The sequence below is a fragment of the Helicoverpa zea genome, chromosome 5, assembly GCF_022581195.2.
Source record: "Helicoverpa zea isolate HzStark_Cry1AcR chromosome 5, ilHelZeax1.1, whole genome shotgun sequence".
NCBI classification, from domain to species: Eukaryota; Metazoa; Arthropoda; class Insecta; order Lepidoptera; family Noctuidae; genus Helicoverpa; species Helicoverpa zea.
In genome coordinates this window covers 6,341,812-6,367,998 of record NC_061456.1, presented here as the reverse complement: position 1 = coordinate 6,367,998, position 26,187 = coordinate 6,341,812, and the positions used below count along the sequence as shown (strand labels likewise).

The 26,187-nt window shown below is 36.6% G+C and overlaps 1 protein-coding gene across 1 annotated transcript; it reads left to right on the top strand.

Annotated features, from left to right (window-relative positions):
• Positions 1 to 4,695: 4,695 nt before the first annotated feature.
• On the top strand, positions 4,696 to 26,079 carry LOC124630180. The gene is made up of 12 exons (XM_047163910.1): positions 4,696 to 4,862; positions 17,963 to 18,084; positions 19,517 to 19,625; positions 19,931 to 20,043; positions 20,486 to 20,598; positions 20,691 to 20,769; positions 20,851 to 20,981; positions 21,187 to 21,300; positions 21,808 to 21,953; positions 22,362 to 22,468; positions 24,573 to 24,664; positions 24,896 to 26,079. The coding sequence occupies exons 1-11, from the start codon at positions 4,809 to 4,811 to the stop codon at positions 24,658 to 24,660; spliced, it is 1,176 nt and encodes a 391-aa protein (XP_047019866.1). The 5' UTR covers positions 4,696 to 4,808; the 3' UTR covers positions 24,661 to 24,664; positions 24,896 to 26,079.
• The last annotated feature ends 108 nt before the right edge of the window (positions 26,080 to 26,187 follow it).

Genomic DNA, 26,187 nt, shown 5'->3' with positions numbered 1-26,187 from the left:
TAATTCAAGGGAAGAGAGGTCTCTAAGGGTAGTAAAGAGGTTTGCAGCTGTTAAGCGCAACATTTTGGAAGGCGTACATCAACCGTGACCTCAGGGGGCACATTATACCCTTTGTATCTCTACGAAGCGTGTAAAGCCACTCGGCTGATAAGTCCAATATCCAAGTTATTCGAAATAAAATATTTCTTTACTTCATACAAAATTGCTAATATAAAGCGAAATTGCTTTATGTTCAAAATCATTTATGTTCAATTTAACTTCGTATATCTCCGTGAATTTAACCATTACAAATGATTCTTAAAATTATCTACTTATTTTCACATAAACATTTATACTGGTCATGTAGCCATACAGCTAACTATTTGCATAATCTAGATTATTATGTCTGGAGTCTCGACTAGGTATTCAATGAATTTGAAACTCGGTAGCGCTTCCCAGTTATTCATGAAATTGAGAAGTTTATAGCGCCAAACTATTCCTAAATGTCTGCATTGCGTATTAAACATGATACAAAGAAAGGTACACAAGTGAACGACCGCCCTCAGGGATTAAAGTAATACCTTAAGAAATGAATCAAAAAGTTTTTCCTATAATACCGCCCGTCGCAAGAGATCAAGGATAAACACACAATAAAAACATTTTAAGAAAGAAATATAAAACAAAAACCGTCGGATTTAGCATTCACAAAGTTCTCGCAACCATTAGTAATGTATTTTTTTAATAAAGGCACTCCAGTATGAAAGGGTCAAAAATGGTAAAAAGGTACGCCTGGAAAGGGCTACTCTAAAAATACTTGAAGGTTTTAGCTCGCTCAATTACTCTCTCATTAATTATGGTTATAAGGTTAATTTACATAATCTGGTAGAGCCGTTAAATACTTCGCTATTTTGTGTTTGCAAACTACATATTTAAACGAACCCTGCCAAAAAAGGGAAATAAATATGTCCACCCACTAACAAATAATCGTGTGTATAAACAGAGGCTGCTAGGTAGAGCTGGCGGGCAGCCAACCCCGTGACGTGGTAGTGTTACGCAAGGATCGATCCTAGGACCCGAGTGCCTAATGCTGGCACATTCACAAACAACCCGCTACGTGATTCGGCATTAAGTTGGCACGCAAACAATACGTACCTAGCACAGTAATACGAGTACGTACTACTATATTTCCAATCTGAAAAAACCGAGGCTTCGTGAAAACATCAAGTTACCTTCTGTTCGGTAGCGATATTTCATGCTGACATAGCAGTGTAAAACAGCGCTGTAAGTAATGTTACGATCGCGTGTACTACTCTTTGCTATTCATTATACGGCAGGCGTTGCGAGATTCTGTGTCGGTACAAATCTGAACATAATATGAACAATACCTATAGAAATAATTGAAAGCACGTACAAAAGTACTTTATAAGGCAATAAAGCGATAAAGTTTGATAGTTATCCGTGGTCGTAATGCCGCCATTAACTATGTAGAATGCGATGTCTCATGTGGCCGCCGTGGGATATGTTCAAACTAATAAAACGTAACAGCTAGTTCGGAACACTGGGTAATTGCCCACTAAACGTTCATCGACGAACGATATCTTCCTATACTGAAAGATCTTCCGAAGATGTCTCGATATATGTATTTTTATAGAATTTTAATATGAAGTCTTGATTTTAAAGGTATTGTAGAAATATGAATTAACTTTAATTTAAGCATTCTGTTGAGCTTTTCTGCATGACATAATGCAAATATTATTTACAACAAATTTTTTGACTGTCTTTAAATTATACTTCGTACGAAGTTGCGAAATTGTATTATTCCCTAGAATAATAAATTATTGGAAAAATACCAACATAAGTGGCGGAGGTCGTTATAAAAATGTCACGTTCAAATTTTCTCCACACAGAATAAAGTAATGCACAAAATTGCTTTTTCTTTCTTCCCTAGAGGATTTGTAAAATAACTTTCCCTCCCTCTATCGTTAATCCTCCAGAGCATTTGTTAGTCCATCGGTTATTTTTATACGCATAAAATAATAAAATTAGGTACGGGTATATGCAAATGAAGCTCCATTTTCACACAGAGTGAATAATTGGACCCTAACTTTAATAATGCTCATATTTTTAATGGTGCCCAGTTTATTTTTGTAAAGAAGGTTTTCACTTAACATATAAAACTTTTCTTTTATGCTTTATTATAAACCTAAATTCAAAATACAAAATGAGAAAGGCGAGATCATTCCGTATAAGCCATACATATATGATCGTGTATAGGTAACATATCATCTCTATCGAAGCCAAACGGAAATTGAAAAGTTCTTTCAGCATTGTATACTGCAGAACTATTTTATAGACTTAATCGATTCTCTTTGTTAAGTAAATTTATATTTTTCTAACGTAGAATATCTGAATTGGAGCTAAATAAACATTGCAATTATCTAATCATTTCCAGGTTGTACGACTACGACGACGACGAAGCGACAGATTTAGGTCCTATCAACGCTCAACATGCTATTATCACAAAGCTGTTAGTACTAATATTATTAAAAAATATTTTCGCTGTAAAATGCTCAATTTACTACAACTTTATTATTTCAACGCGTTTTAATATTTTTGTGTTCACTATACAGCAAAAAACACAATTGACCAAAAATTTAATTAAAATATCGTGTTTAATAAATCATTAATTACAATTTTAATTCGTTTAGGCAACAGTTCCGCCCTTCGAGGTCAAAACCCGTCCTATATACAGACTCTAAGTTGACTGTGTCGTAATACTTTCAGTCTAGTCGGCACATATCTTGTGTTTGCTGAATGAAATTGATGTCTGCAGATGCGTATTTAATTTTTGTTTAATGGAAAATGAATGAATATGAATGATTTTAAAGAATTACTTACAGATTATAGGGATAAGTCCGTCGGTGCGAAGAATCCGCTTATAGAGCACTGGTTGCGCGTGTAACTGTATGAAATGTGGGCAGTAGGGGTGCCTTCTGAAACAGATGAAAATCGGCGGGACGGCGCACGCCACTGATATTGATTTTGGGCGGCAACGTGCGCCTCGCGACGGTGGCGACATCTGCCAGGCACACGGGCATTGAGCTAGAACCTTGTGGAAGTTCTTAAAGCTGATGGTAGATGGCGCGGCAGCCTTGACCGTAGCGCGAAAGCCTTTGTTATGGTGTCCCCTAACTGACCACAACCGTCGGTTTTTTTAGAAAGAAGAACCGTCTGATTTATAATGGTTTTTGATAAATGATGTAATATCTTAATACTATAAGTGAAATTAGACTACAAATCAAGTTATTTTAACACCGTGTAATTCCATTTAATTGCCGTGTTGTTTATTGTTTTAGGTAGTAATTATATTTATAAAATGCCGTAAGAACCTTGTATGTATCTACGTATATAACATACAAATAATTTTCCTGTTAAGACTAAGTTGCACAATCATTTAACTATTTCATATACATATTTATGTCGTAGTTCTCTGCATAGATCTTCTTTTTCAATTCCAAATGCTGTAACACGCATTCTATTGAATAAGTACATTAAGTATTTATCTTTAAATAGTAAACATTACTATAAATAAATTAGGTACATATTATTTGCACATATAAAGATTTAATAAAATCTTCCGAAAAATCTGAATATCATAATCTGAAATCCCTGTAAATATAAAAGAATCCAAACAGACATTAAAATATAAATAAGCTTGACATATAAAGGCGCGACTTAAGAAAGGAAAAAAATAAATAAATAAAATCTACGAATCAGTCGAGGAGCGCGTTGAATTCTAATATGTGTGCTACGCCGCGTCTGACTTCGTAGCAATAATACATGCATAACAATATTTTTCTTAAAACAATGCTACAATTCTTTCTTCTAGACAGAAACGTGCCTGACTACGATTTGATGAGATACATAAAGTAAAGAGTTCAGTGTTGAGCCAAGGCTTTTCTGCTAAACCAGAGTTCGTATGCGACGAATAAAAAGGTTGGCTGGGGTATTATCGGCGGGATCAGTGTGGTATACCTGTCGTGTCTGTGTGTGTGTGTGTGTGTGTGTGACGCATGGTGCAGGTGTGGGCGTGTGTCGTAACGCCTGCCGCCGCCGACGCGCGACGCAACGTTGCGTACCACCTGTGTGTTCACACTGGGGCTGTTTTACTATTTGTGGTAACCAATATTTAAAGATTCATATGTCAATGTTTTGTGAACTATTTTTTAAAATATTTTGGGTTCGGAGTTTTATCTTTGTTTTCCTAATATAGGTACATACATATGTAACTATTGCAAGGTTCAATAGCGATGAACCTTAAATTTTTTCCCTTGCCATTCATATGTTCAGCATGCCCTTAATGTGACGACCAAAAAGATAGGGACCTAAGCAGAGTTTCTAAGATTTAACTGTAGCCCCAATTCTAACAGAAGATCTACTGGAAGCCAATCTTGATTTAAAAGTAGATGATATCTTTAATGTAGGTCATATTTGCTGTACGCTCTTTAAAAATCATGCAATCAAAAACAGATTTATTCGTCACTTTTGGTCGCGACTCTATGTCAATTGGCACTATCCCTCATTAACGACAACTCGAACCCTATAATTTGGTATTACGGGAAGTAGATATGAAATGATGAAGAAACGACAATGGAACAGCGTCCGGTGTGAACGCGGCCGCTCACAGAAAGTAAAGTTGGTGAGCTAGAGCCGGCGCAGTGTTGCTCCGTGCGCCGCGCAGACCGGTCCGCCATGTCGCGCTGACATCCCGCGCAACTCCTGTCAAACTGACAACTATCTCACTGACAACTTCGACTGACAAGTGAACAATGTGGCCAGTGCTCCTCCTCTCCGGCGCCCTCCTGGCGGCCGCGCACGCACAGGTAACAGAGTGCACATTAACATTATCATGCGCCATGCACATAATCGACAACATTGTCTGCACCACCATGAACCAATAACTATTCTTTACACTTCAACTTAACACATCCACCGGTTTTTTGTTGCGCGCTAATAACTGAATGTCGTCACCACAACACAATGGCATAACTCAAAAAAAAAGATTAACGGACCTTTTGAGACGGTCATAAAGTCACTGGAATTGGTCTCTTATGAGACGTAGCTGCAGGAAGGTTAAAACTATAAAGTTGGTTATGTTATTACGGACAAAGTCCCGCTCGCAATAAGTTAGTGTTATCTCAAGTTATATCACTGGTACAGAACAAGAACTGTACACAAATGTTACCTAATTGCTGTTGACCGACTAACGAAAGTACTTTAAATGCCGAACCATGGCATAGCCTTGACAAAATTGATAGCCAAAGTTTTACTACTAACATAGTTTATTTATGTTTTTGTTACATTTGTTGTGGCAACAGCTGCAAAATACATTGGCTTAAACATAAATTAAATAAGTATTATTAAGAAGTGTAAAGTCACTTTGAAGTAATAAGGAAAACTCCGGGAAGTTGTTGTTAGATGATTCGATGGCAGAAAAAATCATTTGTGCAGTACAAATTAGTTCGCTCTAGTTGCATTACGTAGATAACTGTTGTAATACGTGTTATGTGCGCGAACGTAACTCATCGTAACCCACATCTCGCGCCGAAGCCTTCGCACCATGCCTCTACGTGCTTAATCAAATGCCATAAGCAAATATGGGGCACACAATATGTATAGTTTACTCATGTAGGTATGTGACGAGTTCTATGTAAATGAGTTAGAGGAAGGTTGATCAGCTGCCGGCTGTATAAATAGCTGTTCAATTTAATACGCCTTTGCTTTAATAGGTATTGTTTTTATATAAAACTTGTCTCATTGTACAGTCCTTCTTATTCTGTTTGTTTGTGTTATATCGTTATCCATTGTAATGAACTTCTTCCAGCACGCTTCTTATTCCCCAGTGTTATTAAAATAAAACAACAGAATTAAGAAAACGAGTAGAAGATTAAGAAACATTTGAATAAAAACTAGAAAACAAAGAGTACTTCTGGTATCTTTAGCTCCCCCCTGTTGATGATTATCACCAGCTTATAAGGCAGTGATTAGGTGACATGACGCATCATTATAAAGGTAACTGTTACGGGGTACTAATGGTTTTCCTCACTATACATACATAATCTCATATGTAACAGTGCAATTACTCATTACAATACAGAGTAGGCACCTGTTCAATCAAAGTAAACATTCGATAACTTTTCGATTGTTGATGTTTCCTGACAGATAACAAGATGTATCGATAAACATTGTAAACAATACAAACAAGTACAATTGTGACCTAATACAATGATGACTTAATAACAATACAATTCTGACCTAATAAAAGTATGTCATAATTGTATTAGGTCACAATTATACCTGACATATTAACCTTTTTCATAGGCTCTTTCTAGCACTTTGATTCACAGGTCAGAAAATATATATTCGCTTTCCATGTTTAATTATTCCCTTGCGTCCAAATTCTATAACGGTCTTATATAAAATTGGCGGAAACCCAGTCCTAGATTACAAATATGCGTTTAGTGTACACATAGTATTATATACTACATAGGTAAATTGCCCATTATATTCGCTTAAAGCCCGACTGACATTGGTGTCATCAATCAATACTGACCGACAGCGCATAGAGGTGCGTTTTAAATAAGGATCCTTCAACCGGAGCGCATTTGCTTCGAATGGGTTTTACATCCCAGTACTGCGGACAAAGGCTAGCTACTAATATTCGGTTATTAACGACATTGGCAGCCATATCGAATTACCCATTCTCCGAAGCCTAAAGCCAATATAGATTCAGGGCTCTACTCAATTTCCAACCTCAAACAATCGACTGTTCTTAATAATAGATCATAATAGTAAACGACACCAAATTACGAAACAGTAAGAACACAAGTTTTGCATTAGTAACTGGTCATAACCCAGTTAAACTGATAGTTAACTGAGTACAATACCCTTGGTAGCTTTAACTTAACGATCTGCCTACATTATTGCACGAAGTTTGCCAAAATTGCACTAAAACTGTCTCGTCTCTATCTCTTAAAGCTATTTCTTTTATTTCTTAAGGTATCTACCATAACATTTAAACAGAGTTAAATTGTAAAGCCTTTAAAAAAATATCTTGATCGGTGTCTATAATTTTCACTAGCCTAACCAAGTGTAAGACACTATAAAATGTTATGTTCAGATTCCTGACTCATTCGATAATATTGAATAATCTATACTAATATTATAAAGAGGAAAAATTTGTTTGTTTGGTTGGTTGTAATGGATAAACTCAAAAACTACTGGACCGATTTTAAATATTCTATCACCATTAGAAAGCTATATTATCTGCGAGTAACATAGGCTATATTTTATCCCGGTGCGGGCAGTAGCTCCCACGGGACGCGGGTGAAACCGCTGGAAAACGGCTAGTATTGAATAAAGGCACCATTTGCAATAGTACTGATTATATAAACACTCGTTTGTAGAACATGCACGGACGCATAAAGCAAACATGTTTTAAGTACATATGTAAAACGAACCCTGCCTCCAATTTAGGCCTTATTAGGTTCTGTAAGGCACGCCAATGCCAGGCGGCTGGAGGCGCGGGCGCAAGGTCACGTCGGCCCACGCATCCCACGCCTAGAACCAATACTTTACTTAATAAAACTTTTGACTTTTAAATGGTACGATAACTTGCCTTTTATGTGGCAATTAAGAGCGCCCTGCAATTTTTTTTTTTTTTTTTTAATAGGCTGTGTTCGCATTCTGTGGCTAGTTTTTTTTATGATATAAATGTGGTGTTTTAATGAGAAGATAATGGCAACTAACTAATCCTTTGAGTTAATACTAATTAACCTAAATATTTTGACGTCTAAATACAGACACCTATTACAAAGATCTAAAGCCATTTTCGATAAAACCATTATTACATATTGATTTTTCTAAGGCATTCTTTTAATTACCTTTAACCATCTGCAAATCTTAAAGTAAACAATTGAAGGTGCAAATAGTCACCGTAGGCGACGCATACCAAAACTACGATTGTTCATTCATTCAAGGAAACCAACAGTGAGTCAAATCGCAATATTGACTCATGCGACATGCGTAATACATACTTACCTTACCGATACTGTTATTATACATAAGTTCTTGAAAATAATCAAGTAAAAGTTTTCAACCTCAAATAAAATAATGTTCATTTAATCCATATTTTGCAGATCATGATATTTTACATTTTGTTTATAAATAATGTATTTATTGAGGTATTATCTTCCAATGTAAAAGAAGTATTTTGTGTGTTTATATCCTAAAAACATATAAATGTTGATGACTTAACAGATATGAATGCAAGTTATTAATTGTCAAGAAGCAATAATATTATAAAAATACCTCAGCATGAAGGTATTGTTTGAACTATTACAAATAGATATGACTCATTACTCTAGGGTAGGTCTACAAAACAGCTGTACAACTTTAATAATAATAAGTCATCTCACTGAGCAAACATCATATTTTTACTCCGTTTTACAAGGTTTTTGCTTCCAACGGAAGATGTTTTGCTCCTTTCAGCTAAATCATAAGCCAACACTAGCTTGCAGCTAAATCATTAACTTGAGTCACAACCCGGGTAAGATTAATAAGAAGTCAGCTATTCCATTCAAGCTCGATAAAATAAATTACAATATTTGCACTGTCTCACGTCATCATGTCAATTATGGAATTAGGCGTTACTTTGCAAAAATCCATAAATATTTATGTTATGATAAATATGAAGCGTTAATTTATTGTTTTTATTCTAATATTATAAACTGAGTTTTATTCTCTATAAGTAGATCCTATGTTTGCAGTCCTCCTTTGCCTACTTTTTTCAAGAAATGGAAATTCAAGAACCTAAATAAAGGCATACTTACATTTTACAGTTACCTATTTCAGTAATGATATTAAATAAGGAAACGGGAGATAAGTGCAAACAATTCCTTAATAGTATGTGGAAGATATAATACATACATACTTAACGTACGTCAGCCACCTGCACCACGAAAAACCACGTATTAAATCTCGGATTTTGTATTTTACGAGTGCTATAAATTATAATACTCTAGCTATTATTTTTCCCGCAACACTTTATGACGGCACCAAATGTCCTTAAAAATGTTGCTATAGAAGTCGCTATAAAACAATAACATCGGTATGTTTAGTGTTTGTTACATCGGTTATATTCAGTAATACATGACATCACGTTGGCGTGAACAAATGGTACATAGCTCGCGATGCCATGCCAGTGCAACGCGCATCGCATATCTATGCGGCACTCAAGGCGATTTGACAATTAACTGCGCATTTTTACACATACGATGCTTGTTTTATGTGTAGTTTTAGTAACTGTTTTTTTGGTCGTTCGCGTTTTGTATGGTCGTATCAGCTGTCTTGGTACGTGTCGAAGTTGATGATGTTTATTATTGTAGTAGAAAATTTGAGGAAAATCGTTAGCAGCAGGTGCTGAAAATCCTGTGCTTTTTACTTGTTTGTTGAAGACATAAAGTGAACGCACCTGAAATATATTAAGCGATTATAAATTCGACCGTAATGATAATAAAACTTAATGTTGATGTGCAACCAATTAACACCCAAACAAATAAAACAACTAGAATTTTATAACAAAGCATCAAATCATTGTTGCATAGTGAAACAAAACATTCGATTAATTTGAATTACTATTTAAATAGATAAGTTAAGTAGAGCATACACATTCGCTATTACATTATAAGTTACACAAAGCATGCCTTAAGTTTTGCAACAAGTGCACTGCACATGAAGTATTCCAAAGATATTCATTCATAAAAATAAAGAATTGGTCGTTAGTACTTTAAAATACATAAAGTTTGCGTGATTGAGTTAAATGATTCGGTCGGAGAGGCGGTAGCGCGGCCTCCACGACACGAGTCGAGGTCGCATCTTCCTTTGCTCATTACCTTGTTTAATTTATGCTTCGCTTAATTATACACGCAATACCTACCACTAGGCATTGAATATGATATAATGTTGGAAATAATCAGAGCATTTAACACTTACATAAATTATATTTACACCCATATCAGATCGTTTTGGTGCTGACATAATAGCAGTTCCCACGAGCTTACTTATTCTCGGCCATTTGCCTGATAGTTTCGAATCTTGTAGCGTATTTTCGGTGAATATGTTATAGTGGGTGCTAAGACATTCGCCACGCATGCGCGGTACAGGCAACGCTCTGATTGCCCCGTGGGCTGATCGAGGCTCGATAACAACGCTCGCGGAAGTATTCATTGCCCCAGCCACACCGCGTTCGGTATATTAAAGCGTAACATCATCCTTTCTACTTATCTATCAAATTCATAATGTTTTGCAATTTCCAGGAAAGCTATTATGAGTATTTTATTATTCATTGTCTGGTAAACTCACTCAAACGGAGTACCCATTTGGTAAATGGAAGAATTTATTTTTAAACAAACCTTGGGCTCTGAAAGAAGTATTGTTATCAATATTTGTCAGGAAACATGACAACATTGTGTTAACATGTAAATAACATAAGAGATTCATGAGATTGGTCACGATTGGTATCTTACGTCACGGCTTGTCCAACTTGTTTTGTCGGACAAGCGAACATATCTGATTTGCAAGCGTGTCTGTGACACATTGTCTTCGTCCGAAATCTTTGAAAAGCGATGTGTTACAGAAGCCCTATTTAATTTTGGGACGACGTACAGAGGCAGGCATCAGTATTGTGCGTTAAAAGAGTATTGTATTTAATATTTTCCTGAAACAGTCTTTGGCATGAAGGTTAGGCCAAAAAACAAGAAGAAGAACAAAGAAGGATTTTAAAGCAACCTATTATTAGGCACGTTTATAAGATTTAACGTTTTATTTTGTTTATTAGCCTTAATTATTGTGCCGTGCTGTCGAAGCAAATAGAACTAATTAATAACAATAGAAGTTAATTGAATAAAAACATGATTGTGAACCAACGCTTCAGTACTCGGACCAAAACCCATATTTTATAGGCTGACCTATAAAATGACAACATCATTAATTCCAACTAGTCGTTACTATCAATCACACACCCGTGTGTAAATGTCGAAAGATCCTGTAACAATCACTTACGACCTTACGACAATTTCGAAATCCAATAATACTTTTGTGGTGTTTTTTTGCAATTTGTCAATAAATTGATACCTGGATATGGGCGGGAAACACTGAGCGAGGACGTAAACGTCTGACAAATGACTTGTCATTATTTACGCTGATCGGCCGCTACTCGTCACAGCTACAATCATCATTGACCACTTCCTACTCGTGAAGTGTAGTAAGCACAAACAATACACTTTCCGTGGGAAGTCGCAAGTCGGCGGAGTCGTATTGCCCACTTTTATTTAACACCTTCTTTCTGTTAATGACTATTTTATGAGCTTGCCATGGGCTTACTTACCCACTCTTCGTAATCTGTGGAAAGCTATCTCATCGCCATTAACCTTGTCTTCGCTTGTATTCAATTGAATTAAAAGTGTCAGTTCATAAATTAAACTTGGATAAAACTCGTTTGAAACTAGAATGTCAATATAAACAGATATACTTGATCGCCTAATACCTAGTGTTGCTTAATAAATTATGCATCTACGTTTAGTAATCGTTTAGTCATAGTGACGAAATAAAAGCACAGTAGAATAATACAAAAGCTTAACTTGAAGAGTAGGAGTTTATTTTTCAACTAACCAGCATTAATCCCTTCACATTTATCTTTGTCACGCGCAGACGAATGTGGATAGATAACTGGAAACAAATAGGACACCGGGCAAATATTAAAACAAATTAGCTGTGAAACCTAAGGAAAATGTAACAATTAAGAAGCCTGGCTGGGCCTGGTTTTCCATCAGTAAAGTGCATCATGTGCCACTAACGCTACAGTATATAACTAAATGCTAATAATGTTGAGGAAAACTCAAACAAACATTTATTCATATGCTCACCCGATGCATTCCAAACAAACATCAGGTACTTAGGCAGAGCTCAAATAAAAAAGCCTACACGCAATATGTAAAAATAGTGTGAATTACCTAAGCAGTATAGCACGCCTACTGCGTCTGTGGTGACGTAGTTCGAAGCAGATATATTGGGGCCGACGGAACCGGTCCGCACGCTGTTGCATCAAATACTATACATATGGGAATGAGAACTTCTCAGCCGATACGCATTATATAACTTGCGTGCCAATTATATGCGCTACATTTTTCTTATATGGATATGGCATTTTTGACCTTTAGGTGCAGTGCTCTTTCCAGTGCAGCGCACATGTTTGGGTGTGGTGCACTTCGATAAATATTTTTAGGTTTATCACAAAAGCATGTACTATTTATGAATTCATTCGGACAAAAACTACAGATAAAGACTAAATATGGTTTTCAAGAAAAAAGTTCGCACGCTTGTTTGAACTCAACGTAAGCCAGCACAGCTAGCTTCAAAAAGCAATTAAATATTCTTTAGTATTAATAAGCTCTGAGCATCTGGATATTTAGTTAATTCTAAGCCAATCCGGCAGACTATGTAATTTCGCCAACCATTCAAGCAGCCGTTGCTTTAATCGAATGGCTCTCCGAGAACAGTTTCTGTGTCCAATTACGATTGCTGTAGTACTTATAAGGACCGAAATGTATATAATTGTGTTCATCATAATATTGCCTTAAGAGGGAACTTCTTTATTTACAACTCTATAACTACTTAATTTCCATGACCAACACGTTCAATTTATAGTAACGGTGTGTCTAGTCTGCAACACAAATATAGTGGTGCTTTAGACAATCTCCATGAAGAAATGGTCAAGTCATGCGATAACATAACACCCATTAATAAAGTCCATTAATTTGAAACAAACGGTTTTGTTCTGTACTTCAGATTAACAGCTTTGAAGAACTCCGGATGCGTGTGCCTTTTTGTACTAACTTCCATTCTATTAGAAATAGCAGGCAATACCGATGGGTTAACGTAATTATAATTTTGAATACGAAGTGTGTTGACCGTTAAGCAAATAGCGGTGTTGCTCCGTAAACGGCTTCTTCTGCAACACAAACCATTATTATTAAAGGCTATTCTTATGTCATTAGATACAAGATACAATACTCAATTGCTAATAATTACCTCACATTATTTCCGGCCCATATATTATTCGGTGTTCGTTCATTTGTGAGTAATATATTACTTCCATGTCGGTGTGCAAATGAATGATGATAAATTGATAAACTTTTGAAGTTGTCAGAAATTCTTTACCAAAAAGCCGGTAAGTACAAATAAAAGTCTTTTTGCAGTCTATTTGATGGAAAAATAAGTATGCAAAAAGTAAAGTCACCAGGGATAAGATTTATATTCTCTGTTGGAGAAAAATGAATTGGGGAGACCACCCACTCCTCCTCAACGTACTTTATCAAAATACAATTTCGAAACTGCCGGAATCTCCTAAAATCGAAACTTCGATAAGTATGGGATAGCGATGATACTGTTTAGGTTTATCAAATTGTAACTCAAATTGTAACCCCAAGGAAGCTTTTTTACGGAATAGATCTCTTTATTTGCTATTTACATCTTTTATGCCATGTTCTATATTATCTGCCTAGCCTTCCCCAAGTATATTTGGGGTCAGCCACATGCAGCTGAGAACCAGTTTCATCAATTTTATTACATGGGTACTTGTCATTCTTTAAAGTCTTAAAATAATCCAATAAAAAACTCCCTTTTCACGGGGTGACAAGTTAACCATTTTAAGACAATGATCTAAAATTACCGTTCCTTATTAGAAAGTGAGCCCGAGGATTCTCATCTGATTTGAAACCTGAATATTATTTGCAAACTTGTACCATGATATAAGCGTATGTAATCCACATAATGATAGCAACACAAAGAGTAATTAACTGTTATAAGCAGCGTCTAGCGTTCACTGTATTACTATCTACGAGTCTGAGGTCAAGTATGCATGAGAACGTCTCGGCTCGGAACATAAAACACTAACCCAATGACCAGATGACGAAAGGCTAATATTACTATCATGATTGATGGCTGGAGGTAGCTACGATAGAATGCCTTTGCTCATATTATGTTAGTGAGTAATGCGGGTGGCGATTGTTTGATGTCGATCGCTAGTATGAGATAGTGGCCTTCGGACTTTCGGCCATTGTGTAGTATAACGGGTTGTACACAGAGATACCTTTGATACTACAGTTCCACTGATATAATAGCATAATTGTGTAAGATACTAAAAGTCAACAGTGGCTCTTAAAAGATGTAGGACACAACGAATACGCGCTGTCTCTGCTGCTAACTTTAATAAAACCATCTTCAGAATTACTACCATAAGCTGTCTAATAAATACGCGCCAAGGCAAAGTTTAAGTCCTATAAATTCTTTACTGCGTAGCGAGCGACACACTTAGGTATACGGAAATTCTGCTGTTTCACTATATGTAGGTAAAGCAAGATTCCTGAAATGCCAAAAATAAAGGTATATTTTACGAAGCTGTAAGTTCTGGGCTATCTGAAATAGGTGTTAAATTCCTAGCGGAACACCTATGATTATAATACGTTTATGAAGGGTCTTGGGCTGGAATGCGGAGTTTGCCTACTGTTCCACTCGCATGGTAATTGTATCTACTTGCGGCCAACTCATTTATCACGCACAAATAGCATAATAGATACGTAATATGAATTCATTACTATGCGCAACGCATTTACGTAGAGAAAATAGGAAAAGCGTAACCAGTCGTATGTTAAAGTTCTACTAAAACTGTTATTAAATACTTTGAATTGACAACACTTTAAGGAAGACATTTCTCATGATTGGTCTTCTCGCTCACTAGGTAAAATTTGTATTCGATCTCAGAGAAAATATGAACATGATGACGCAAACTTATTCGTGGTAAACCCCATATATAGAGCACCTGTTTGACCGCCTCCTCATGCATAAAAGTCGTCGGAATTTATAATGGCAGCACAAAAGATTGCATCAAGGAGAATTTCTAGTTAATATTAGGCAGTGCGTATTGTTCAACTGTGTTTTTAAGAAACCGATGTTGCGAAGTAACCCGAGTCCCGGCGGTCACTCGTCCATTGACCTCGGCAGGCCGACAACAACCACTTGACAATTGCTGACGTTCTTGCACGAGTACCAGCGTCATGAGAAGTGCACGCCTATTCCCAATATAATCTGCATAAGTTCTTTTATCGGTGCTCTTGAAGAGATATATAAAGGATGTTAAATAGACGCAGACACGTTCCCTAGACTGGAACAGGATATCTTGAGAGTTGCAGCAGCAGTTACAGGGCTAATGCTCTTAATGTACGTCCAATAGCCATAAAATCTTTGCTTAACTTCAACACAATCTCAATCGCAGGTTATAAACATGGTCGTTAATTGCAGTATTGACACCCGTTATTGGTTTTCAGAGAATATGGTTTGATGTAACACATGTCAAGGCGGAGTTAGCGCAAATCTTAACGGCAAGCTATACCCATAAAAGACCTGAATCTGAACATTTTACATTTTTACCCAGAATGCTCACTCCTTAGGCGGTGGAAAAAATATTGTTGGAATTTACATTTCTTTGGAAAATCTCTAAAAGACACCCAATAACAAAAAAGAAAAAAAATTAACTACACATTTATTTTTCGTCGTGTCTGTATTCTGTATTGGGAACGCTTAACTTGTCAAGCAACATCATAGACTGTTCATAACCTTGATCGCTTTGACCGCACAATTCATATTCCTTTTTTGCTAATCCACTAACAATCCATCTCAAAGTCCTATAAATAACATGAGAGATCTTGAGGCGGATCGTGAGGTCTGCAAACAACAGCAATCAATGCAATCATCCTCTTAAATCTTCATAGGACGCCCTTAGGTCCTCGCAAGTTCCACGTAAGTCCTGCCAATGATAAATGGCTAAGCTTCTCGCGAAATGCTTAGGAAAATAACATGAAAATAAGCATGTATTCTCAGTAATTTTGCCGGCCTATTTGAAAGAAACAATACGAGTTAGAGCTATGGAAATAATTATGGTTGTCTGGAAGAGGTCGCTCATAACGCGAAGACCGCACATTATGTCACCTAGTTTAATTTAGTTTTAAGATCAAAAATGTAAAAAATGGTGTACCTAATACAGTATAAACATACGTATATCCATCTAAGCATGCTAGACGAAAAATCGTAGTTACGTGTAATACAAAATCAGCAAATTAATAGTTTGTAAAACCATACGTAGACAAGGAAAATCAAGCAGTTGTGTCACGCTACGACGCACACTATAATCAATGCTATGACAATAATCTAATAACTACACAACACAAGTGCAAAAACTGTGACCATATTTTCTTCAAAGTCTGCACATAAACAAAGTTATTGTTAAATAGTGTTTTACTTTGATTCTAAATGTAGTAATCTGCACTAAGTTGAGGTAATTCTAGGAAGCTATCAAGTCGGGTCGTGTGGATGCGATCGTGCGCGCCTTCGCTCGGCCCGAGGCGCGACCCTTTATGCCCTGTCGGTTTGTATAGCGGAGTCGTCATGCGACTTCCTATATCTCCAACGCCATTAGATAATCTATAGTATGCAAAAAATATAGCTTCTAATGTGACCACTTGCATAAGTATCTCTGACACGCCCACTTTACGACACAATATTATAGAGGTATACTTACATAAGTTACATACTACGATAGCACATAGTGCCTGTTCCAGACTTAATAAAAAGTGATAGCTATTTATTAATATGTTACTTATCACGCCAGTCCCATGAGATATTGAAACAAGACCGAACGTCAAAGGATAACATCTTAACACGCTTTAGCTATTTTCATATCTCTTCATGAATACGTGTGTACAGAAATATGGGTACGATAATAAAAAACACGTACCATCTACCAACATAACTCGCCATAAAAAGTCAGTTTTAAAAGATAAAATATGAGCAATATTTTATTGTATTGCATTGGAGTTGAATCAGATCGACCAGAATCAAGAGTTATGTAAAAAGCTCCTCTGGGTTTACATTATTTATGGCTGGTGTAGCGTTCACTGCTTTTATGGTCAATGTTTTTATTTGTGATTTAATTACCTACATGCAAATAAATAATTAATCGGGTATCGATATACAATTATGTTGAAATGAACAGCGGCGACGCGTATGGCGAATAGTTATGTGTGATCATCAAACAAAAGACTGCATCAGAAAGGTATTCGGTACCGTCTGATCAGGTCGGGTCCCAGCAGCCCTACACCCGGTTAGGCCGCGAACCGTCCACGATACAAAGAGCAGTGATTTGTTGTCGGAGATTTTACATTGTGGTGCCCGTGTCGTAACGGTTTGTTGGTTTATTTGTCGACTTTAATGTATCCACATAGCTATATTTGAGGTCACAATTCGACTTCTAAGCTTGTTTTATATTTCTTTTGAAAATTAAATCGCTATATACCTATCTTGAGTTAAAAGGCCTTAAGATATTTGCGAGAGAATAATTTATAGGAGGAAGGTGGACTATCCTGATGTGTAAAGCTCAACTGTAAGACAGTGGAGCATTCTTTTCCATTCAAAGATGTTTTTCTAGTAATAAGTCGAGCTAATGGTGCCACAGATCCCAAAGAGCACGTACCCATTGTGAACACATAAATCAGAGAAACAATGCGAGTCCTACATGCCGATCGATCGCGTGCAACGTCCGTACAAGGAAAGTCTGACGGTAACGATGACTACAGGAAGTCCTTGTATATCGTTCCTTATGGGTAAACCGAACAAGTTTCAAGTGATAAATTAACCGCTTTAATCTATGCTTGGATCACGATTAGGTAGTTGCGTAAGATTTTCATTCATGTTTCCATATTATATGTAGCTAACATGAACCATGTGAATTTAATTGAATTTTTGTACCTATTACATAGCCAATCTTTAACTTTAACAATTTTTTTCAAATACTTTTTATCTTTGTATACAGAATGCAGACAGTACGGGAGAGTTCTCGCCGGTGGTCACGGCGACGTGCAAGACTGGCGTCATGGCTATCAACATCTCTTTCAACCAGCCGTTCAACGGGGTCACACATGCCAGGGAATTCAGGTAAAGACATTATTTGTTTCTGAGCATTTCAAGTCAATAAGTCTTTATTGACTATGAAGATCGTAAAAGAATAAAGATCGTAGATATTCCTTTTTGAATAGGATTCACTTTAATTCGTATCTATCGATTGCTCTGTTTTGGTAATATGTGGTTTCCCGCTTACCTGCGTATAAAACACCTAAATTATCTTCAATAATTGATTTTCAATGTAGGTACATTGCGCTGATCTGCAGATAGACTTTATCTATCTTCAGATCTAGTTCTAACAACATTTAGGGCCAAGAAACTTCCGTTATCTATTGAAAGTAGAATTACATTCCATTACTGAAATCGATACCTAGGTACTTGTAGCCAACTATATAAGTTTATGTTATTATTTATTACTTAACTATAAGACGATTTATATCGATCATTAAGTTTAAATAGCCCTGTTTACTGCATACGTTCCTACACGCAATGATTTTCTTGCCGTCTATTCAAGTCTTAGCACCTGTGCCTACAAATATTAATGCACTTTACGATATTTTATAGTTTTGTAGAAATATTTATTTTAATGATGACTGAGATAGATAGGTAATGGTATTTTTTAACGCGCTTATATTAGCTTCACTTGTAACTATTATGCAAGTAAATCATAGAATCTCAATTTGACCCACTTCCCGGGCTTCGATTTGGATGAAAATTTGCACATGCTCTGAGTTCTGATGATAAAACATGACTTGCGTATTTTTTATTTTTATTTAAACACTACTACTGGGTAACTATAATTAAGACATTGGACGTGACGCATAGTACAGTAGCGAACACAAATAACGTAAGTAGTAAAAAAATATATCATCATCATCATCATCATCTCAGCCATAGGACGTCCACTGGTGAACATAGGCCTCCCCCTTTGATCTCCACAGATACCTGTTGGAAGCGACCTGCATCCAGCGTCTTCCGGCGACCTTTATAAGGTCGTCTGTCCACCTCGTTGGTGGACGTCCTACGCTGCGCTTGCTAGTCCGTGGTCTCCACTCCAGCACTTTTCGGCCCCATCTGCCATCTGCTCTGCGAGCAATATGGCCTGCCCATTGCCACTTCAACTTGCTAATCCGGTGGGCTATATCGGTCACTTTGGTTCGTCTACGGATCTCCTCGTTTCGGATTCGATCACGTAGAGAAACACCGAGCATAGCCCTCTCCATAGCTCGTTGAGCGACTTTGAGCTTTGAGATGAGGCCGATAGTGAGAGACCACGTTTCGGTGCCGTAAGTCATCACTGGTAACACACATTGGTTGAAGACTTTCGTCTTGAGGCACTGAGGTATGTCGGACGAAAAGACATTGCGTAGTTTCCCGAACGCTGCCCAGCCGAGTTGGATTCGGCGGTTGACCTCTTAAAAAAAAAATATATCCTATGATTGAAATTTTCTTTAATATATTTCAGAACTCCAGCGTGTATGGCACTGGGCAACGGCAGCGAGACGCTCAGCTTCGACATCAATCTGATGGCGGCGAAGGGGGCTCCCGACTATTGTGGAGTCTTTTGGAACAATGTAAGTAGCCATCAATCATTGTGATAAGTCTTAAAATCCTTAACTATTATCTGGTGCTAGTAGACAGTGAAAAAGATGATTCTAAATAGGAGAAGTATTGCATTCACATTCTCAAAGGCCATAAATAGCTTACTAAGGTTTCTCATATTCACTTGCGTCTATGAACTCCCACTTAACCTCAACAACATACGTACCTACATCGACGATATTCCACATGACCGACATTGTTATCGCAACATGACTATTCCGTGCAGTTGGAAAGCTCTAAGCCTAAGCCCTGCTAAGTTTACACGTGCACATTTCAGCGCACAGACGAGCGGTCGTTGCCGCTGGCGGTTCGTGTGCACCGAACCTTGGAGTTGGCCGACGACAAGTTCTACGTCATCACTTGTGGCAAGGCAGGCTTCAGGAATGCTCGGTAATTTACCTCAAACTCAATATTGGGAATCATAGGAGCATCAAATATGTGCAAAGGGATCTGAACTACGGTTACATATCATATTCCAGAATACCAATGTTAATTGAAAGGGAAATGGAGCTCTCAATGTGTTATTTGTTTCACCAAACCTGGTTAATGGAAACGGTGAAAATGTCCCTTTGTTTTGAGTATTTGTGTACAGATTTAGAGCTTGTCCATTCGATTTTGGAGCAGATAAAGTAATTAGAATAACAAAACTGGTAAACTACAATGACCACTGGATAACCTTGCTCAATTCGACTGCAAAACTTACGATAAAGTTGAACAGGTACAATTATAAACACACCTTCAGAAATAGCTTTGTATTTACATAAATAATTCATACTCTGTTACTCATGCCGCAGCATGTATACTTATTTTTTATTTATTGTAATGTTTACAGAAACGAAACTTCGCTTGTGTCGCTGAGAATGTTGGACTCGCAAGGTCGCAAAGTATTGAATGCAGGATTCGGTCTACAGTACACGCTGCGCGCCGAAATCAGCAAGCCTGATGGTTAGATCTCTATCAGTATTTCGCAAATCATTATTAACATTAAATAAGTATGTGTTACAAAATATAGTAATGCATAATATTTATTATTGCAGGAAGCCACGGAATACGTTTGAAGAATTGTTTTGCTTTCAACATGCGTAATTATACAGCTGATCTTCTAGACAATAGAGGGTATATATTCACATAACTATACACTAGTTACCGTTTGTGTGATATAATATTATGATTATAATATAAAAACTATGTAAACAGATGTCCCGTGAAACAGCAGTCGATAGTGGTGAAGTCTGAGACGGGCGCGGCCGAGCTCGCGATCGCGTCAATGTTCCGGTTTCCAGACTCCTCGCAGGTCAACTACCAATGTGATATAGCTATCTGTAAAGGTAAATGCTATTTATTTTTAAAATACCTGAATACAAAAAAAAAGAACATAATATAAAGTGCGTCATCGTTCTGTAAAAATATGCCATTTTACATCTAATATCTCATCTTCAACCATTCTAAAAGTTTACAATACCTACGGCTGTCCTTACTAAGGTATAAGCTGGAACTATTCCAAAGTCTCATATTCTTATTGTATTATTGCAGGCACGTGTTCAGTAATAGACTGCAGTACGGAGTCCCGCTTCGAGAAAGGCGATGAGGAGAGCACCGTCACCGCTTCCACAGGAATCTTCGTGTTGGACCCCAATGACAATGGAGGTATATAACAAATGCTTACTTTTGCTTGGACCTATAGAATTCGTATGCAAAAATATTTTTCAAATCTAAACAAACTTCTTGGCGAATGTCTGTGAATACGAAATCAATGCCAAGTAACATTACACAACTCAGCATGTACCCAAATAATATTACCGAAATAGAAAATACACAACTCATATTTTATTAACCTTGTAATGTATATTAATAATCTCGATCATTAGTGTTTCTGCAAATTGAAGTTAGTAGGTTAGAAGCATTTAAGTTGTAAATATGTACCTACTCAGTTGCAAACAAAAACCATTAAAAGTCATCGAACACAAAATTGCATCTCAATTGGTTCAACTGTTTGACCGCAAAAGCATGAGGAACCAAATCAGACTGTTACCCATTAATAGTAACGGTGTGCTTAAAATCAATCGCATTCTGTTTAGATAAAAAATATAACTCAAACAAATATTATTTTACACATCAGAATTGAAATTAAACCTTACTCACTTTATTTTCCAGTGGCAGCACTAACGTGTTCTGACGGCAGCGTGCGTCCTCTATGGCTGCTGTACCTGGCCATCGCTCTGGGCGTCATGTTCGTCGTCATGTTGCTGGTCAACTGCTTTCTATGTACCGCCATGACGTGCTCGTGTGCGAGGACCGATGTAAGTATATTGAAGAACTGGGATTTATAGGCTCTTATACATAATCATTACGCCACCTTTTGTAAACTTTTGCTGTAATCAACATGGTCTCTCTCTAGACATATTCAGGAAATTAGTTTGATATCAGCTTTACCGCCCTTTCAAGCAGCAAATACCTACCACTGTTCCATATTTGCCCAATGGAGGGAAAAACAGGCTTACCGTTCTGTACGTGGAAACTTATAGCCGCGTTCCTTATTCGCACATAGATCTGGTCCACTTTCACGTGTTTGAAAGGCGCTTGATAGCGAATGTGATAAATAGATGTGGAATTGCGTTACAATCTTTCTCAGAAATCATCTGAAATATTTAATGCTCGAAGGAATGTTTTGATAATGATTAAGATTAATGTAAAATAATGACCAACAGGTGATCGAGAAGGACCCATCAGTGGTGGAAGACTACGACCCCTACCGCAGCTGGCACGGCAGTCAGTACGGCAGCCGGTACCCCTCCTCAACTATTCACTCTGCGAGGTCAGTAAATACCCATGAATAATAAAGGGGAATAAATATTTTGACCACCATAAAATGCTTTGATACCCTTAGTTTTGTAACCAAAAATATCTACTTTTTTTTTTAACGACGTCAAAAATCATCAAATGACCCCTCCCGCTGTGGGTTAGCAGCGGAGAGGGAGTGTCAGACTCTTACTGACTAAAAACCGTCGTGTTCCGTCATAGGCCTTTTGTGTACCAGGGCCGCGGTATCTCTTTCGAACAACCCGCAGCCCCGGCAGGAATATCTACTTAACACCAGAAAAATAAAGTCAAAAATATAATAGTACCAGCTATTTTAGTCACGACTCCACTTTAAATTGTATTCGACCACCAAAGGAGATTGGGCAAGAATGTATGAAGTCTGGTCCAAATGTCCACCACGAACGAGACCTATATAATTAAATAGTCCACTTAATTTAGAGTAACTTGTACTAAGAAAGTAAAAAAAAAACAATGCCAAAAAAAAGTTATAGCCAAAAATGTATTCTTAATTTTCGGTAGTTTTTGTATGTTATCATTATAATTTTTTATTTTATTCCACTTCCATTTCCGCACTTTATCTAAAACTAAGATGAGTAAGACACATTTGCAAATAAACAGCCCATATTTTTGCCCGATGTATGTACGAATCACTAACCAATTGAGGCGCCAGAAGTGCTTGAATATACTCAGCGGTTCCTGGTTCCAGCGGTAACTGGTGGTGTCTTCTCTCTAATAATGAACAATTCTATTTTGTCAGAAGTTACAGAAAGTACGAAAACCGAACATCACGAAAAGTAATTGAAAAAATGAAATTGAAAAAATCTGTAAAATGTTGTATTTGATTTTGCTATAACTTTTTTCTGGCATTGTATTTTTTTTTACTTTCATAACAAAAAATGTTCTACATTTAACGGGCTATCTAGCCATATAGGTCTCGATCGTGGTGGAAATTTGGACCGGAATCGCCCATTGTCCTTTAGTAAATGATCACCAAATCTTGACGACCAAAATAATGTATTATTTTTCCTAAATAAATCACTGTGATTGCCATAAAATGTAGGCTTATTATTAAATAAAGTATTATGATGCCATATTAAGTTATGTGTATATAGACTCCACGTAGGTAGTCTTGTTTGCCCTACCCCTAGAGTGCAATTCAAAACCGCGTAGGCGCGGAGGGGCGAGGCGGCCTGCCAGCTGAGGCGCAGGTAGTTTTAGCTCACCGCCGCGGCTGAGCCAGCAAGCCGAAGCTGCGGTGGTGGGCGTGAAAACCATCTGCGAGGATAAGCTCGCATGGGACCGCCGGAGCCCCGCAGCGCTGGAGCCGTGACAGAAGCCATGCTTGCTGCATGTTGCATGTTTGCTTTCATGATGCATGCCTGCTAACATATATGTATATCAAGTTTGGGGTAAAAATGATTTATTTGGACTCATTTTGCTAAAATAGGATAGCAGAATTTAATTTTGGTGATCATTTACTATTTTTGGCTTACTTATGATTTACTTGGAGAAATTTTACTTAAATAGGGTAGCAAAGTGTTGAAACTTTGGTTATAATTTTACTTTAAAATTATGATTTAATTTTGGTGATCATTTACTATTTTTGGCTTACTCATTATTTACTTGGAGTAATTTTACTTAAATAGGATAGCAAAGTGTTAAAACTTTGGTTATAATTTTACATTAAAATGCGAGTTTCATTTTGGTGATCATTTACTATTTTTGTCTGCTATTTTTTACTATATCTGGTGGTCAGTTAAACATAAGCCATAATAAAGTACGATATCGTTGCGTATTTACCATCAGCAGTTTAGTAGTACACCAGAGGTTTTACCTGCACCAACGGGTAACTACCTATTTCATATCCATATTCTTTGACTTTTACTATAAAATGAAACCCTTGAGAACTACACGGGTTTTTAACGGAAATGTGTGAAGAGGTTTAACTCCAACAGAAGTAGAAAACAGCTAGTGGTTCAAAGTTTCATAAAATCGAAATATTATCATAAGATTATGATAATTCAATGTTTGAATGTAGGTAATACCACATTTTTAATCAGTACATGACTACATGACTATAAATGAAATCTGTTCCACAGGTCAGTTTCGGACAACAGTGACCACTACGCGATAGTGCAATCAAGGCCGGGCAGTCGACATTCCGGCATGCACCGAAATAGGCATTAATGAGGTATAGATACCACTACCACACACTTCTATTTTATTCTATGGTTTTATGTTTACTAAAATCGTCCCCTACTGAGTGACGAGTTTTCACGTTCTTGGAAAGAATTAAAGTCTTTTGAATGATTGACTAGGTACGTTTTGATCCTATTGGTCGACATTTCGCCATTAAAAGATATATGGCTAATTGTATGTTTTATGTGTTTAAACAAAATTAGCAATATTTCTGTCTTTTCAGATAATAAGAGGGATAAACCTGTGATGCAAGCGGAGGCAATAACGACACCTACAAACGTTGGTACTGAATCACCATAGTCGATTTACCAAAAGAAGCGTTTTGTAGGAAATCTGCTCATAATCAGATAACTAAACATTCCTTTTCTAATTTAAAATTAAATACGGAATTTAAATACATAACAAGAGTATTTGATAAAATAATGGTGCTTTGAATCTTGATTAGTAAGCGACAGGTACCAAACTTGGCAAATGATATGTTACCTAAGGAAGAAACGCGTTGAACTCTTCAGATGAATTTAACTTGTGCCATTTTTATATGCATGTACCTTATGTGGTTTGTAAGATTTATAGGCAATATTTAATAATAATTGTGTAATTATAACAATTGTTTACCTGAATCGATACAACGAATCCGTCCAAATTCATGTGTCAATTAAATAAATTCATAGATTTGTAAACATATTTAAGTAATTAATATAAGGTTGTGTTTGTACATTTATTTGTAAAAGTATTTTAGGCATTTACGGTATTATTGTGACGCACAAAAGTAGACTTTGAGTATTTGTGAGATAAATTAAAAAGAAATAAAAACGTCAAATTATTGACTTCATTAGAAGTACACACAAAAACTTATGCATATTTTTATATGTCTCGTTAACAGAAATGATTTATATTTTTGTTACGAAAATATATCACTAATCGAAGTTCAGGTAAGGAATAAACGTAAATAGAAGGAAATATACCTTATACAACTGATTACCTACAGAAAAATCAGTAGAGCGTAAAATAGCGCTTATACAAAATGATTTTATCAAATCGGTTATAACTTCTATGCAAACCTTAGTTGTAGATAATAAAGTAATAATTTAAACAAATACCACATCATCACTGTGAAATAATATTTTAAATGATAGTGTATGTTAGGTATAAGCCTAATTAGGGTTTAGTAACGGATTGTAGTTGTAAATGAACGAATGTGTCCTTTTCATCAACATATTAATAAAAAGTAATCGAAATGGACGAAATATGTAATGGATATTTTAGCGCGCGAGTTTATACTTAGTATTATAAAATATAATGTATTAAAAATATGGAAGGAGTCTGTGTGAATATACAATAAGTTCCAAACCTTACATACAGGCAAGTGTGTATTTGGGTGTGAAACCAATAAATTCTTTAACACATTATGTATATTTTTTTTACCTGTGCCCTTTTCCCATGCATACGCTTACCCTATAATGCATATGCAGGCCTTGAAATGGTCCACTTTTTTTCATATTTTCAATTGGTAGA